At 41.1% G+C, this 18487-nt stretch overlaps 2 protein-coding genes across 10 annotated transcripts in view; one reads left to right on the top strand and one right to left on the bottom strand.

The window, feature by feature from the left end:
- Positions 1 to 8561: 8561 nt before the first annotated feature.
- On the top strand, positions 8562 to 13049 carry CTSV (cathepsin V). Of its 9 annotated transcripts, none has more exons than XM_081066915.1 (9): positions 8562 to 8736; positions 8925 to 9052; positions 9473 to 9726; positions 9910 to 10032; positions 10129 to 10275; positions 10462 to 10686; positions 11122 to 11284; positions 11926 to 12043; positions 12679 to 13049. In XM_081066915.1, exons 3-9 carry the CDS (start codon positions 9724 to 9726, stop codon positions 12776 to 12778), a joined length of 879 nt encoding a protein of 292 aa, XP_080923041.1. In that variant the 5' UTR covers positions 8562 to 8736; positions 8925 to 9052; positions 9473 to 9723; the 3' UTR covers positions 12779 to 13049. The 9 variants fall into 9 exon arrangements, with proteins under 9 accessions (XP_080923041.1, XP_080923043.1, XP_080923038.1 ...); XM_081066912.1 differs by having other exon boundaries at positions 8573 to 8736; positions 9473 to 9609; XM_081066916.1 differs by lacking the exon at positions 9473 to 9726 and having other exon boundaries at positions 8582 to 8736.
- Positions 13050 to 17568: 4519 nt separating this feature from the next.
- The window catches only part of FBP2 (fructose-bisphosphatase 2), a 29280-nt gene continuing 28361 nt past the window's right edge, over positions 17569 to 18487 (bottom strand). The window contains exon 8 of the mRNA XM_081065881.1: positions 17569 to 18222. Within this exon, the coding sequence (XP_080922007.1) occupies positions 18215 to 18222 (8 nt within the window). The 3' untranslated portion in view covers positions 17569 to 18214. The remainder of the gene's footprint in view (positions 18223 to 18487) is intronic.

An 18487-nucleotide genomic window follows, 5' to 3' on the forward strand; every position in this document is an offset into this window, starting at 1 on the left:
GAGCCAACCCCAGCCCCACAGATCTGACTAAAGGGCGGGTGGGAAGGGCAAGTCACTCATGTCATTCTGGACTCAGGCCTGGCACTCTAGGCCAGAGCTGTGTGAATTAGGCCTAAACTCCTCAAGACGCTTTGTCTCTCACCTACCACTTTTTTCTCAAAAGGAATTTGAAGGATATTTTACAATTCTTTCACCCTTCTTAGAGGATTTCAAATCCATTCATAGGTCCAAGAGAATCTCTGGAGGGGTGAGTTTCCTAGGACAAAAGGTAAAACAATGAAAAAAATATGGCAGAGGACCATCCTGAAAGGGAAGGATGCTGGCTACCATGGTTTTATGGTTAATGAGTTTACTTTTTCCTGAGTCAAATTAAAGCCTTTTCTAATGCCTTACAATAGAATTCTAGATGAATGGCAAATGAAATAATTATGATCAATAGAAGATATCTAAATGGCAATAGTAGTAATTGTGATGTTAGTGTGTCTTTGGATTGAATATCATTTCTCAAGGACATGTCCATTTACAAGGGAGAAATTCTGAAGATGGCTTGTTCTATCAACGCTGGTATTACCTCAATTTTTAACACAGCCTTATGAGGGTAGTGGTATTATCCACATTTATAGTGAGTGAAAACAAGGCTTGAAAAGGGTATGTTATCTGCCCGAAGTTTATCCCACCAAACATGAGACTGGAATTATCCACATTTCAAAGCCAGTGTAACTGGATGGTAAAATCATGAAGTCAAGGGGTATGAAAATTGTTGTTATTGGTTTGTCATCTTTGCATTGACTTTTTAAGTGCAGACAAGGCAGTAACATGAAACATTTTTAAATGGACGCTTTGGGATATTCTATAATTTTGGTAATCAAAGTTTACTGTTTCTAGCAAAACATGATTACTTATCAATGTTCTCTTCTACCTCAATCAAAATAATAAACAGGAAGAAAAGAAGCATAAATGATTTTCACTGCTTCTTCAATCCAAAAGGAAAACCACAACAACAAAATAGAAATGAAAGTTCAGACAAGTCCTCATTTTCTCCGCTTTCACCAATTGGGCAAAATGATCAAACTATCCATCCTGAGCAGCAACCACCCATTGCACTGATGGAAAGGTTTTGTGCTGTTAAAAACCCTGGAGTGTTCAGCAGGGGTAAATGAAACAATATTATACCATATGATTCTATTTTGCTGGTACTCTTGGAAATGAACCGATGAGACACTTGGTTAAAACAAATCTTTGCTCCATGCTCATTTTTACCGTTTCTCCACAACTGTTTTTCTTTCTCCTCAATTTCCCTGAAGGTCTGTCCTGGTAAAGAGTAAGACAATTGCTGATCAAGCCCACTAGACTACAGCAACGTTATGAGACATCATAGAAGGCCCTCTTTTCTTTAAATTGCGATATAATTCACATATCAGAGAATATACCATATTAATTTAAAACATACAATTCAGTGTTTTTTAGTATATTCACAGAAAGTATAATGATGGTTGCCAGTGGCTGGGGGAAGGGAGGAATGGATAGTTATTATTTAAGGGGTACAAAGTTTAGTTTTGCAAGATGAGAAGAATTCTGGAGTTGGATGCTGGTGAGGGGTCCACAAAATGCAAATGTATTTAATGCTACTGATCTGTACACTTCAAATAGTTAAAATGGTAAATTTTATGTTATATATATTCTATCACAATTTTTAAAAAGAACCCTATCAATAGAGTGAAAATCCAACTGACAGAGTGGGGGACAAAATTACAAACCATAAATTTCATAAATATAAAACATCCAGAATGTAGAAAGAATTTTTACAACTTAACAATAAAAGGAAAAATAACCCAATTCACAAATAGGCAGACGATTTGAATAGATACTTCTCCAAAGGATAAATACACATAACCAATAAGCACATGAAAAATATTCAACACTATTCATTAGGAAGATTCAAATCAAATCTATAATGAATCACTTCTACCTACTATCATGGATACAACTTTAAAATGGACAATAATAAGATGTATTAGAGAAGATGTGTAGAAATCAGGACCCTCATAATGTGCTGATGGGAAAGTAAATGGTGTAAACACTATAGAAAACGGTCTGGAATTTCCCCACATAGTGCTACACACTAATTCTTATGTTTATACCCCAGAATGAAAACATTCGTTGACTCAAAAACTTGTACACAAATGTTCATAGCAGCATTATTCATAATAGCCAAAAAATGAAAGCAAAACAAATGTCCATCAATTGATGAATGAATAAAAAAATAGTGATTCATTCATTGAAATATTACTCAGATATAAAGAGAAAAAGAGGAATGAAGTATTGATACATGCTTCATTGAATGAAGTATTGATACATCCTTCATTATGTGAATAAACCTTGAGGACATTATGCTAAGTGACAGAAGCCAGAGAGAAAAAGTCATATATTTTATGGTTCCATTTGTATGAGATGTCCAGAATAGACAAATACACAGAGACAGAAAGTGGATTATGGGAGTGGGGGTAGGACAGAATCTGGACTAACTGGGACTAATGAGTATGAGGCTTTTTTTGAGGGTGATAGAAATGTTCTGGAATTAGATAGTAATGATGGTTACATAAAATACTAAATATACTAAAAAACACTGAAATATTTACTTAAAATGATGGATTTTATGTTATGTGACGTATATCTCAATAAAAACAATGCTGTATATATCAGTCACTGTACGATTATGGCAGATGGTCAAGACAGAGAAGACTTTCGTGTTGTTAAGAGACCCAGCTTGCACATATATGTTCCAGGGGTTTTGTTCCACAGAAAAGTTATCTCCACATGTGGGTACCCAGCACAACTGGAAATTAAAGCATAATTAGAAGGATTCCTGTAGCTAACTAACGCTTATGTGCATGCTCTGTTCCCAGCACGTTACACGTCCTCCTGAATGAACTCGTCACAACAACCTGTGACTGTAGTTCTCAGACTTGAGCGTTCATCAGAGTCACATGGAGGGCTGGTGAAACACATCGCTGACCTCTGTCCCCCGAGCTTCTGGTTCAGTGGGTCTGGGATGGGGTTCTAACAAGTTCCCGAGAATTGCTGATGCTGCTGGTCAGGGGACCCACTTTGAGAACCGCTGCCCTAGGAGATGGGTGCTATTGTATGTCCTTTTTACAGGCGAGGATGGTCACAACTGTACAAAGTCAAGGGTGGTACCAGGTTCCTCCCTCCAGTGAAGAAGAAACTTAAACATGCTTTAGGCCAGCCGGGCTTAGAAAAGGAGGCTGAGCTTTGGGGACTTGGCCCTCATCCCTCACCTCCAACTCCCATCACTTACATTGCAAATTGGCTCTGGGTGCCAGAGGGCACCAGGAGACTTGAAATGTGAGCACTGAAGCTATTGTGAGCTAAAACACCGAAGGTCCCCCAGGCCAGGCTCTCATTTCCCTGCTTATGCCAGCTTACCTGGTGTCGTGCTGAAGGAGGGAAAGACAGGTGAGCCACGCAGAAGGCCTGCAGCTGCCTCCTCTGAACTGAGCCTCCGCAGCTTCCCACCCCCCCAGCTTCCAGCAGGGTGTTTTGCTCTGTGCCTCCTGGGTGTTTCCTTGCTTGATCATTTCTCAGATATGAAAGCTCTGTACCTTATCTAGGATAATTAAAGGTCCCATTTGTAAGCCTAGCTCCAATGACAGTGCCTCAGTGACAATCTCAGGTATTAAAACATATGAGATTCATTCATGTATGAATTCTAAAGACACACATAAAATATCCCTTTAAAAATTTTTTTTGAGTCCCTATTTCCTACATGATCACCTCAAAAACCAAAACCAAGGAAATCCTCTCAGATTAAACATTGGAATTTTACTGACTTCAATCTGGTGGTTTATGATTTTTTTTTCTTATGTCCTCTATGTCCCCATAACCCCCAGTGGTTGCTGCCTCCCTACCTTGGTTAATTGTCCTCAAAGCAGACCTGGAGCTGCGGTCTTGGGCACATCTAAACCTTAGCCTCAAATCCATAGGAACCACTGAGGAACCCAGCTTCCACTTTGGAGAACTAACCGCCCTCTGAATAAGGAATCTCATCTCTCTTCAGCGTCACTGCTAACATGGCCCAATGAAATAGCGTGTAAGAGCTCAGTATAGAACACAGTTCTGACCCAAGGAAGCAACAACACTTCCCTTAAATGATTCTATTAGTAACAGCATCTTGCGCCCAGATGGTGTTCTCCCTCTCCAGGGGGAGAAGTCAAGAGGATGGCAGCACACAGGTCAGATTTGCAGAAGAGATCCTCTGGCCTCCAAAGGAGAGTTCATGGATTACCGACCTGGGGATGGGGATGAGGAGTGTAGGGAGAAGTGCCACAGTCAGCTCCCTGGTTACCTACTGCTCCAACATACTTGTAGGATTTCATTGACATACATCCATCATGTACTGTGCCCAATGCTATAAAATCAAGATTACTGCGGTAACCTCAGATTTTTCTTTTTTAAAGACTTTATTGGGGAAGGGGAACAGGACTTTTACTGGGGAACAGTGTGCACTTCCAGGGCTTTTCCAGGTCAAGTTGTTGTCCAATCTTAGTTGTGGAGGGCGCAGCTCAAGATTTTTTAATGAAAAGGTTAAGCCTGAGAAAGGGACTTGGAAATTGTTTCTAAAGAAATGCTGAAAAAACACCAAGCAGAGGGCAAAGACCAGAGCTTAATTAGTTCTTGTTGATTGATTTACTTAATGAATTAGCTGATTGTCCAGCCCTAAAGGAAAATCATGGTTATAGAATCTTACAAAAGTAAGTTATTTCATAAACGGCTTCATACAACTATCAAGGGTCTTTTCCATGAAATTGTAAACGGTAATGGTTCCACAAAAAAAGACCCTGCTTGCCACTGGAAAGCCAATACTCCAGAGACAAGTGTCAGTGGAAAGGAAAGCTTGCTTTATTCAGGAAACCAGCGGCCTGGGAAGACAGCAGACTTATGTCCAAAGAGCATCTCTGAAGTTGCAGACCAAGCAGAGGAGTTTAAAAAGGGAGGGGGAGAAGGGAGTTTCAGAGAACTGAGAGAGAAGTCTGTCTCTTTAGTCATAGATGACGATTTTCCACATCAGACCCCTGGGCGCCTGCAGCTGGTCACAGCTACCTTGGAGACAGTCCCTCCTTCTGCAAAACAAACTCATAAATTCTCCTCGAGACCCTGAAGTTATTTCCTCCTGCTTGACAAAGAAACAACACATCAGCAACACAAAGTTATACTGTGAGAACAAGAGGAGCTGAGGAAGAAGAGTAGTTAACATGTGAACAAAGGTCTAATTGAGAATCAAATTATTTAATTCTATTATAGCTACCAAAATACCAGAGGCATTAAAATTACAAGGGGCTCATTGCAGTAATAAACTACTTTACAAATGAGTAACTTTTAAAAAGAGTAATTCCTAGCTCACTGAATATAAACAAATTGGAGGGGGTTGTCATATTAGAGAGAGGTAAATGGCCTCGGGGTCTTGAATACCACCACGCTAAATTTGTTCATTCTACTATGGCTTGAAACTTCGAGATGGGGTAAAGAATTACATCCTGTTTTACTAGTGAGCAAAAGAAATCCAGACAAATGCACACAAGAATATGCTTTCACAGATGCTGTATTTTAAATAGGAATTGGGAAATCTGCCAACTGCATTTTAGCAAAAGGCAGAGCTGAGGATTGGTCACTTGCATAAAATATAACCATTTTAAGAATTAGCACTTACCTAGATTGTCTGGCGAAGAAATGGAGACAGGAGATTAGGAATAAGAACAAAATGGTTAGCTATGCCGTCTTTCTGTAATTCATTATTTAACAAATTTTGTAAATAGATGTTAAGTTTCTTGCTTAAAGGGCCTTCTCCCATGTTTCTCTGGCACTTAGATATGTCTTGGTCTCATTCCAGATTTGGGGCACATTTGGTAGAAAAGGAGTCCATGCTTTCTCTCCAGTGTATCTTACTACATTCCAAGAAACAAAGGGGATGCTGACGTAGGAGATTTTTGTTGTGAGTGCTGGGATCCTGTCTCGAGAGACCTAAGAATGGAAACACGGACCAAGGAGAGGTGAGGAGTTTTAAAAAGAGGATAGTTTATTAAAAGCAAAGGGTCACAGCTCTTGAGCAAGCGGGAGGGGGTCACGAATAGGGTGCCCAGTGACTGAGGCAAAATCTCTTACTTTTATACCTTCCCTTGCCTGGGAGCTGATGCCTTTTAATGGAATTCATCTACCAGGTTTGTTCTGTTAGCCCATCCTGGAGGGATTAGCAAAATAACCCATTCCCATCTATCAAATCTGCTCCGTTTGCCAGGCCACAAGGGATTTATGAGATAATTTATTAACCTCAAGGCGCTGTCATATTTTGTCCTGGAGTGAAGGAGTTATCTCAGAACCTGAAGTTTCAGGATATGGCTGTCTCTGTTTATTCCACCAGGGACTTTCTTGTCTGCCTAACAACATGCTAACTAACCTGTCTCAATGCCATTCTTTGGAGCAGCACCTGTCACACAGTCTCCTGTGAGGCTATTGCCTAAAGTGCAGGCAATCATGCCGTAGCAGGTTTTCCACCCTGTGCAATCTTGTGGAGCTGTGAACCGAGGGCAACTGAAAAACCATATATTAGCATATGTACTGAGGTTTTTTTAATGATTATGTTGGTATATTTTTTAAAAAAATTTAAACCTCCAGTCATTTACAATACAACATACATTTGTAACCACCTAAGAGCTTCAGCCTCTAGTCGTGTTTGAGAAAGAAGAGCTTTGATTTCCTCAAAGACTTTAAAATGAATTTTTTAATGGATTGATTTTGTTAAAATTGTATGGGGTTGCCAGAACTATTCAATAGGGAAAGGATGATCGTTTCAACAAACGATGCAGGAAAAATGGAATGTCCACATGCAAAAGAATGAAGTTGGACCCTTACCTTACACCATATATAATAAATTTTTAGGTGAAAACACAAAGGAATAGCCTCATGATATTGAACTTAACAATAACTTTTTGGTTATAACACCAAAAGAACAGGCAACCAAAGGAAAAATAGATTAAACGAACCTTATCAAAATTAAAAACTTTGTATATCAAAGGACGCTATAGATTTAATGACAGGCAGCTCACAGAGTTCAAGAAAATGTTTGCTAATCATGTTATATTGGAACCCTCCCTGTGCAATGCTGAAAGAAATGTAAAACGGTCCAGCCACTATGGGAAACAGAAAAAAATTAAACATAAAGTTATCATATCCAGCAAATCCGTTTCTGGTTATATACCCTAAGAACTGAAAACAGGAATTCAAACATTTGTACAACTATGTGGATAGCAACATTATTCAAAACAGGCAAATGTGTAAATAACCCATATGTCTATCCAGGGATGACTGAAGAAACAAAATGTGGTACATTCACACAATGGAGTATTATTCACCCTTTTAAAACAGGAAATTCTCACACGTTATACCATGGACAAACCTTGCAGATAGTATCTTAAGTGAAATAACCAGACGCAAAAGGACAAACGTTGCATGATTCTACTTAATGTGAGGCAGCTAGAGTAGTTAAATTCATAGATAGAGAAGATAGAATAGTGGTTGCCAGGGGCTGGGGGAAGGGAGGAATGCATTGTTATTGTGTAGTAGATACAGAGTTTTAGTGTGGGAAGATGAAAAAGTTCTGAAGATGCGTGGTGGTGATGGTTGTGCAACAATGTGAATGGACTTAATGCCACTACTTGTACACTTAAAAATCATTAAAATACATATCTTTGTATTACGTATATGTCACCACAGAAAAAAACAACAACTATGCATCTGATTAGCGCTTTTAGAAGGTTTACCAGTTTCATCCTAAGTAGAAATTAGTTTATAAGTCCACATGAAACATGACACATTTTTATCAAAAGACGTCAAAATATGCATGGGAAAAAGTGAAGTGGTAAGAGAAACGAGGTAATGATATTTTTTTCTAGAAGGTATTTTCAGCAATGAATATGTTTTGTAATAAAAAGGACCAACATACAATGTTTCTGGTTTGTGTTCCTTAAATTCTTAATTATGTGCATTAATATTTAATATATAAATATATTTTCCTTCATTTAAAGCATTTTCACAAACTGTCACTTAAATCCTGACATCAACTGTAAAAATCATTGAAGCAAAAGTCATTAAAATAAATTTCTTAAATTAAATCTCAAGAAAAGCACATTGGATATTGACGACGACAATAATCCATGAAGCGGAGAGGGAGGAGGTAAAAGCATTTCTACTTTCAGCCAATTCCATTTCAACATTTTTTCTGGAAATAACTTATTTCTGTTGGTTTTGAGACAGGCTTGAGAGGGAAGAAAAATCCCTGAATCCCCGAGTGTGGAAGACAGGACAGGGGCATTACAAAATGCCACGCCTTTTGTGGAGAACCACCAGTCCTCCCCTTGCCTTGCCACGATTAGGGCATGCCTTAGACATTGCCATTCCACTCCAAATCCTGCCAAACCCAGATGCACCCATCCGGAAACAATGAGGACACATCTGCCTGTGGACTCTGAATTCTTCCACTGCGTTCCACATTTACTATGGAATAAACAGGAACAACTAGACGAGATTGTCGTGTTCTCAGCCCTCTTGACAGTTTAACCAAAAATTCTAGACTGAAGTGCAGACAGGCTCACACTGAACATCCACTTGCGGCTCCCTGTGAGCTTCTTTTCGTGAGCCACCCACCGAAGATATGAATCAGAGGTAAGTCGTGGATCCGGGTCCCTGGGAGGCACGGGAACCTGCTCAGCGCTGTCCCAGGGCCCCCAGCTCGCCGCCCCCAGGGTCCAACTTGCTCTAGGACAAGTTGGGACCCAGCCCGGCCACGCCCCGAGTCTCAGCACCCGGAGGCCCCGCCCACAGGCCGGCTCAGCTAATCTCGGCGCCGGCAGGCGGTGGGGGCCGGGCCGACTTGGTTGAACACTAGGTCCTCACGTCGTCGGTCTGGGGGCCAGACTCCCGCCTGAGACTCCTGGAACCGCACGTACTGACACCCTTGGCGCAGCTGCTCCCGCCGCAGGTGAGCGCCCCCCCAGCCTCGGCCTGGAGCGGCGGGACTATTTCGGGAACCAGGGCGGCTGCCACCTTGGGCATCGAGGGTTCAGTGGGTCCCAGGAGTCGATGTCGCTGTCCGCTGTGTTGTGGGGGCCGCCGCTCCCCGTCGGCGACGACATCCTCGGCGCGCGGCTGGCTGGCGCTGGAGCGTTGGGAGCGGATGGCACGCCCCCTGCCGGGTTCTGCCGGCCCGGAGCGGGGTCTCACATCTGGAGAGCCTGGCCCTGTCCGGGCTCTGGAATGGGTCCCAGGGCTGTTTCCTCCACCCACAGCCTTAGCCTGCCTCCACAGTCCTTGTGTAATTACTTGGGAAAATAAATTAAACGTTTTTACTCCATCGTGGTGGACTGGTCTAATCAGAGACTCACTCCTTTGCTCTTCCTAGGTTTTTGAAACATGAATCCTTCCATCACCCTGAATCTCCTTTGCCTGGGAATAGCCTCAGCTGCTCCAAAAGCTGATCAAAGTTTAGATGGACAATGGAACGAGTGGACGGAGACACATGGGAAACTATATAATGAGGTTGATAACGACTGAAACTGTCCAGAGGGACCCTGCAGAGAATGGTCCAAGCTGTTGGGAGTTTACAGCAGAGAGTAGCTTCTTGAGGCCAGCTCTTAACAAGGCAATATCTTCATGGTACCTACTGCTTAGAACAATAGGGCATTCATCCCTATTTTGTGGGTGCTGGAGAACAACTCCCAGAAGTATAAAGCCATCCCCGGCCATGGTTTCTGTTCCTCTCTCTCTGCAAATCCACTTGGTGAAGGTGAGTTGATTCTGAATAGAAATAAAGACAATACGGTATATGTTTGCCTCTAGAATGAAGAAGGATGGAGGAGAGCAGTGTGGGAGAAGAATATGAAAATGATTGAACTGCACAATGAGGAATACAGCCAAGGGAAACAGAGCTTCACCATGGCAATGAATGCCTTTGGTGACATGGTAAGCATAGAAGGCTTATCATTTCATGCTTCTGCTCCTCACTGATTTACCAAAATAATCTCTTCTTTTACAACATTTATTTCCTTTTCCTTGAAGACCAGTGAAGAATTCAGGCAGATGATGAATGGCCTTCAACCCCAGAAGCATAGGAAGGGGAAAGTATTCCGAGAACCTTCCTTGGCTGAGATCCCCCCTTCTGTGGATTGGAGAAAGAAGGGCTATGTAACTCCTGTGAAGGATCAGGTACGACAGTTTGTAGCAGGTCTCTCTCCAAGAGCAAAACCATAAAGGAGTTAGTGTCCTTGATATGGTGGACTGGGGAACAATATGCAGTTTGCTATTTTTTAAAAGAGCTTTCAGATATATCAGCTGTTGTCAACATCTTGCTATTTATTTTGTAGACAGAGCACTTTAAAATTGTATTTTCAGGGTCAGTGTGGTTCTTGTTGGGCTTTTAGTGCAACTGGTGCCCTTGAAGGACAGATGTTCCGGAAAACTGGCAAACTTGTTTCTCTGAGTGAGCAGAACCTGGTGGACTGCTCTCAGTCTCAAGGCAATGAGGGCTGCGATGGTGGCCTAATGGATAATGCCTTCCAGTATGTCAAGGAAAACGGAGGCCTGGACTCAGAGGAATCCTACCCATATCATGCAAAGGTAAAAGGTGCTTCATAGCCTGTTATCATACCAGCTCTGCTTTTGAGTGTTGAACACTTTAGAGAAAACAGATAGCATATTTATAATTCACATTTTAGATTGTAGAATCTATATGTGCAAACTGTCAGAACTGCACAGTTCTCTGTTCAGATGGTTACCATATGTCTGCTCCTACCTCTGTGTTACATGGAGATATATATACCATTCTATGTATAGTATTTCTAAAGAGGGAAAAAGGTCTATGGATAGATACGAGTAGACTGAGTATATCTCATTGAATAGACACCAGATAGTTTCCAAGGAACCAATAACATTGCACCTCCTGGAATGCTTTAAACAAACTTGACCTGGAAATCATTAAGCTACAAACTATCTTGAACTCATGTTCCCCAGGAGGTGGGTCATAATAAAGTTTCTCACTTTTACCTTTGAAAGGATGAATCCTGCAAATACAAACCTGAGTTTTCTGCTGCGAATGACACTGGTTTCGTGGACATCCATAAGCGGGAGAGGTCCCTTATGAAGGCAGTGGCAAGTGTGGGACCCATATCTGTTGGTATTGATGCAAGCTATAGCTCCTTCCAGTTTTATAAAAAAGGTAAGCATTTTTCTTTGTACAAATTTAGGCAGAAAAATTATAAAACCACCATGACATACAGCAAAATATTTTCTTTGGAATGGAGAATTCAATGTAGAATTTCTGGATGTGTGGATTTAACTAGCTGTATATTCCGTACATGTAATATTTGTGCCTGATGTTTTCATTTGACATTATTTAAGCACTTCATAAATATATTAAATGGCTTTATAATTTGATTGGTATAGCTTTACTTATTTTACTTTTTAAAAAATTGTTAGACCTTTAAAATGTTCAAATATTTTTACTACTGCAATTAAAACTGGAAAGAACCCTTGCTTCAAGTAATTTTGTGTTCTGTGCTGTTTCCTTAGACCGGCATACTAAATATAGAATGACAAGGTTTCAACAAGTGGTTGTTTATGCCTCTTGATAAGTTATTTACAAAAGTGATAGTGGCAATTTGTATTGTTGCTAGTATTACAGGAGGGCCGAAATCCCTAGCCTAGACTGTTTTTAAAAAAATCTCGTTTTAAGTCTTATCTGGATGTCTGTCATCTAACTGAATTTTGAGATGCCTCCCTTACTGTGGTTGCTAAGCTGAGTTACTGTCATGTGTCACTTGGAGGGCGTCACCCCAGGACTGAACTTGACTTTCGCAGGCATTTATTATGAACCAAAATGCAGCAGTGAAGACCTGGATCATGGAGTACTGGTGGTTGGCTACGGCTTTGAAGGAGCAGAACTGGATAACAATAAATATTGGATTGTCAAGAACAGGTATAAAATGCCAAAAATAGTTACGTTTAATATTGGAAAGGGTATCCTATTTGGATCCAGGTCCTCAAAACCTTGAGCACCTTCTGGAAACCCAGAAGTCTTTATCCCACTTAAGGTGAACATATGAATGTGTGATCGTAACATTAAACAGGGGTTTAATATATATGACCCCATATAAAGGGGATCAAATATATGGTGATGGAAGGAGAACTGACTCTGGGTGGTGAGCACACAATGTGATATATAGATGATGTATTACAGAATTGTACACTTGAAACCTGTGTAATTTTGTTAACCATTGTCACCCCAATAAATTTAATAATAATAATAAAAGATGCTGCCTCAAGCTTGCTAGGGCATTGATATAGTTTTGATACCATTTCATTTCTAAATTTGAAAATTTTCTGAATTCTGAAACGTATCTGGCCCCAAGAGTTCTTTTTTCCAGTTTCTAATTTTGCAGTTCTGAAAGGTATATGGATAGAAGTTGCGTGAAGGTTTGGAAGTGATGAAAACAATTGCATCTTTCTGAATCTTTGGGCCTCCAGAGCACTGCTTATGTACCAGATTGATTGTTAAGAAAGACAAATGTGTTTGATTTTTTGTATAAAATGGAAAACCATCTTTTGTTTCAGCTGGGGTACAGAATGGGGCATGGATGGTTACATAAAGATGGCCAAAGACAGGAAAAACAACTGTGGAATTGCCACCGCCGCCAGCTATCCTGTTGTGTGAGATGATGGTGATCAAGAGAGATGTGATTAAGAACAGAATATCCAGAGGAGGAATTCGATTTGAAAACTGACCACATCTTATTGTGTGGGATAAAACACTTGAATCATTAAAGATCAAAGTGATGATTTGAATTATGTGATATTTTACACTGGTAAAATGTTACCAATTCTTTAATTATTGTATGATTGGCTTGCCTAAGAACTTTTGTATTATGTTTTAAAAGAATGCATAAAGTTTTACCTTTTAAAAATAAAAGTTAATTTCAAAGTAGAGGTGAGGCTTCTTTTTGTTTTTAAAGCACTAAATTTTTGTCAAGTCAAACATGTAATTGGGCTCTAAAAACATAACTGAGTGTGGCAGTAGTCCTCTATGCCTGGGTGGCCTTCTGGGTCTTCTAGTTAGAAGTATGCAGATCTTAGTTCAGCTGCCCATTGCCTGTGCATGACCCCACCCTTGAATGGAAAAAATTTGACAAATATCCATAAGGACAAAGATAAAATATTTTAATAAGAAAAAGAATCACATATTAAATAAGTGATCATGGACGCATAGGATTTCCTGACTAGAAAAGAGCCTGAGAGATTATGGTCATTTGACAAAATTTGATTAAGACCCAGCTGAGTTACAGGACAAGAGTCACAGAACCACTTTCCAGTGCATCTTCTTCAACTAGTGAAGATCACATGGCTACTTTGCAGCGAGGGAAGGACGGGACACATTGGATTGCAATGTTTGTCTTTGGGTCCACAAGGGATGAAAGAAGAGCTCCTGGATTTGAGACTGGGCTTCAAAAATTGTGCTGTAATCTTAGAGGTTGGAGATATGTGAGAGCATGAAAAGTGATAGTTGAGGCCAAATTTACACCTAGTTACCCAATCTCTGAATTTATTTTTTAAAACTCCCTATATTCTGCAGGCTAAAGAAGCATACAAGGTCCAACAATTAAGTTTGAGACCTCATCCTAAAAAACGTGCTACATACCTCATTGTTGAATATCACTATGGTCACCTTCAAAGTACTCCCCTTGGGAAGCTATGCACCGATGCCAGTGCCTAAGTCCACCCTTCAAAGTAATTTTGGAACTCTTTCTGGAATAGCCATCAGAGCTGTCATATTACCCTTGATGTCCCGAATGTCATCAAAATGTCTTCCTTTCAGTATTTACTTTATCTTCGGGTAAAGAAAGAAGTCATTGGGGGCCAGATCAGGTTAGTAGGGAGGGTGTTCCAATACTGTTATTTGTTGACTGGCTGAAAACTCACAGACAGTGCCGTGTGAGCTGGTGCATTGTTGTGATGCAAGAGCCGTGGATAGTTGGTGAACTTTTTCATGCATCCTTTTCAGCATTTCCAAATAGTAAACTTGGTTAACTGTTCAGTTGGTACAAATTCATAATGAATGATCCCTCTGATATCAAAAAAGGTTAGCAGCATTGTTTTGACTCTTGATTTGGACTGAGAAATTTTTTGGTCGTGGAGAATTGGCTGACTTCCACTGTGTACCTTGATGCTTTGTTTCAGGGTTGTATTATTACACCTGTGTTTCATCACCAGTGATAACACGGCCCAACACATCGTCTTGCCTCTCCAAAAGGTTTTGGCAAACTTCGACTCTTCTTTGCTTTTGTTCATCGGTGAGCTCCTTCAGGACCATTTTTGCACATACCTTTCTCATGCCAAGATTTTCAGTTAAGGTTTTCCTAACTGCTCCTCTATCGATGTGTACTTGGCCTGCTATGCCTCTCACAGTCAGCCTCTGATTTTGAGGCACAATTCGACAAATGTCTGCAATGTTTTCATCAGTTCTGCTCATTACTGGCTGCCCTGACCTCTCTTCATCAGTGACACATTCTCTCCCCTCAGAAAAACGTTCGGTCCATTTGTACACTGCCGTTTTCTTCATGGCATTATCCGCTTAAACTTGGACTAACATGTCCCTGATTTCACTTCCACTCTTGCCAAGTTTAACAAGAAATTTAATCTTTGTTCATTGCTTTAACTCAAACTCAGACATTCTTGCGACAGCACACAAAAATAGGTAACAACATTAATGAACGCCACTCAGCAAGACACCGCCACACGTTGACATGAGCATAGTTATGAGACTCTGATATACGAGGTTATGAAACCTTACCAAGCTGTTTGGACAGTGCTGCCAATGTAAGTGCACCGTGGCAAATTTGCAAACTTAATTGTCAGACTTTATATAGTTCCATTTGCTCTTTGTGTGTTTAAAATTCTTCTGTTCCCACTGAAGGAAATACACAGAGTAGGTGGAAGTATTTAGTTAATAGAGCTCATAATTCCTTATGAGGTCATGAGGTAGAGGACAACTGAGATTGTCACCCAGGCTCCAGCAGCTTCCGATCAAGTCCATCTGTACTGGACCATGTGCCATGCTGGGACCCTCATGTGGCCTTCCCTCGTAGGTCCTTAAAGTTCCAACTTTTGACCTAAAATGACAAATGTATTGGGAGTGAAATTCTGTGGGTTCTGTGAGAGTACTAACAAGTGTGGTCACAGGAAGATTTGGGAGGCTCCCCAGCTGAATCCCTTATGCCGGTTGGGAACTATATTGAAACAACCGGAACTGATGTGGCCCCCACCGTGCCTGGGTCATCACCGTGTGGAAGAAACATTCCCAACCTCAAGAAGGAGCTGGTGCTGTTAGGGACAGGGAGATAGCTGAGAGCACCAGGAGGAAGAGGGGTCTTACGTGAACCCGGAGGAGCCAGTCAATAAGACAGGATAAAAGGTGGGTGTCTGAGCAGAGACTCACGGGCAGAATCCCTGAGAAAAGAAAAACTGCATTTAAAGAAAGTGGGAAGTGAGTGAGTTGAGTGTGGGAGATGAGGCTGGATCCACACGTGAGTTTTTAGGACACAGGGGAACCACAGGGGCGTGAAGTAAAAAGACTGTTCTGGTTTTCTGTTATTGTAAAACAAACACCCGGAAATGTAGCAACTTGAGAAAAACATCTTTCCCATTTCCTAATGGGCTTATCTGTGTGGTTTTCCCCTGGAAGTTTCTCATGCATGCTGGAATCATCTGTAAGTCTGAGTGGCTTATATCCAACTGGGCTTACGGTCACATGGCTGTTCCAGATGCTGGAGTGGGCTGGATGTTCAGTCTGAGCTGCTGACCAGAGCACCTACATGGGCTCCTTCGTGGCTTGCGCTCAATGGCATGAAGGCTGGATTGGAAAGCAATGTCCCTAGCGGTTGTGCCAGAAAGCCCAACGACGCACTGCAAGGTTTCTTATCACCTTGCCCCAGTGAAATCTCTGCTGCTGTATTGTATTTGGAGAACTGCACCAGAGAGCCCAGATTCCCGGGCAGGGAGCTGAGAGTCCACCTCGTGATGGAGAGAGGGAAGGTCACTTAGCAGAAGAGCATGTGACATAGTGGATATGGTTGTGGACATCTTTGGAAAATGCAAACTGCCACATTTCGTCTCTGAAAATCCACTAGAAAGGATTTCTTTGTGACTGTCATCTTGCTTCACCGTGACAGGCTAGCTCAGACTGCTCTCCATGGAATTCATGAAGGACAACCCAACACCTTAAGAAATTGCCTAGGTGTGGATATGAATGAAGATGTGAAGACCTCTCAGATGTCTAAACGATTAAACACATATTAGAAGTTTTGTAACTTTCAAAGACAATTATATTTAAACTACAGAAAAGTTCCAAACTAAATGATGTCTAAATGATTAAACACACATTAGAAGTTTCTGTAACTTCCAAAGACATTTATATTCATTTAAACTTGTGACAGTTCCAAACTGCATCTGTCATAAAAGTATTTTTAAAATAAACCAATCAGCATGGATTAAATAAAGCTGAAAACAAATTTCAGTTAAAAAAAAGTCTTGTCTCAAACATAAACTTCTAAGAAGCTGAGGACGGAAAAGCAGGAGACTGAAAATAACCACATAGGATGGCATGAACATAAAAAATCCTAACTGAACGTGGGTCATGGTGGTGATGTGGGGATATTTTCCTGTGACTCCCCAAATGATGTAGGTGATGTTGGATCTGCCGGCAGTTTCTGAATGCGAGCCGGGATCGTGTCTCGTGAAGCCGAAGAATCGAAACACGGACCAGGGAGAGGCAAAAAGTTTTAAAAAGAGGATAGTTTATTAGAGGCAGGAGAGGAGGTTGCAGCTCCTGAGCAGGAGGGGTTCCCGAATGCGGGGGTGCCCCCATGACTGAGGCAAAAGCTCTTTCTTTTATACCTTCCCTTGCCTGCTTGGGGAAGGGGAGCTGTTTGAAGAAGGGAACTGGCGCCTTCTAATGAAATTCGTCTGCCAGGTTTGTTCTGTTTGCCCATCCTAAAGGAATTAGCAAAGTAACCCACTCTTATCTATCAGATCTGCTCCTTTTGTCAGGCCAAAATTAATTTTATGATTAACCTCAAGGCCTTGTTACATTATGTCCTGGAGCGAAGGAGTGATTTCAAAACCTGAAGTTTTAGGATATGACTATCTTTGTTTATTCCGCCAGGGACCTCCCTATGTACCAGGGACATGCTAGCTAATCTGTATCCCAACCAACTGAGCCATCCGGGAGCTCAGCGGGAGCTCAGCTCAAGGTGTGGTGTTCAATCTTAGTTGCAGGGGGCGCTGCCCACCATCCCTTGCGTGACTCCAGTTGAACTGGCAACCTTGTGGTTGAGAGCCCACTGGCCCATGTGGGAATCGAACCAGCAGCTTTTGGAGTTAGGAGCTGAGGTGGTTAATTTTAAGGGTCAACTTGACTGGTGTCGACAGAAAAACATCCAGCCTAAGAGAAAACTTACAAGAGTTTATTTGAGCCAAACTGATGACAATTGCCTGGAAGCAAAGTCTCAACGGATTGAGAAATGCTCCAGAAAATGGCCGTTTTGCAACTTATTTTATACATTAGAATCAAAGAAAAAAGGTCACATGAAGGTTGTAGATTAAGGGGTGAGAGAAAGCAAAGTGGGAAAATTTCTGGGACTGGATAAAAAATAAAACGGAGAGACACACACTTCTTTTACATTGCTGGGTACAGAATAGTTAATAGCATTTTACAGGACATAGACATGGTATGTGGGGAACAAGATAACAGTGAGGGATTTTGTAGTTTCCTCCTCTTGTATGGTGGGTTGTGCTCCCTGAGGGGTCTAGAAAAAGGGATTACGATGACATTCCAAAGGTATGTTATCTCAGATGCAAAAAGATGACTGACAGGCTCATTTAAGGTAAAGATTGACCTTTGTCAAGGAAGTCACAGGCCAAAGATGTAACTTCCTGCCATGGCCCACCTTAGTTAGGAATTTTTATGCTCACGCCATCCTATGTGGTTATTTTCAGTCTTCTGAGCTTGTCAAGGTTTAACATGTGGCCCTTTTCTTCGTCCACACTAGTCTATGGTACCCAGTTTTATGGTCAAACACAAGTCTAGAGGTTGCTGTTAAGTTCCTGTGTAGAAGTGATTAACATTTACAATCAGTTGACTTTAAGGAAAAAAGGAGACAGGACCCCCCACATGCAAAAGAATGAAACCCTACTATTGTCTTACACCATACACAAAAATTAATGGGTCATCAGGGATATTAATCATTTTTTCATGTTTATTGATTATATTTTCTCTTCTGCAAAGGCAGTTTTCCATCCTTAGTTTATTTTTCCATGAATAGTTTATCTTTTTCCTCTAATATATATGATTCTTGATAGTCATTTTTTT

Source organism: Rhinolophus hipposideros (genome assembly GCF_964194185.1).
Source record: "Rhinolophus hipposideros genome assembly, chromosome: 11".
NCBI lineage: Eukaryota > Metazoa > Chordata > Mammalia > Chiroptera > Rhinolophidae > Rhinolophus > Rhinolophus hipposideros.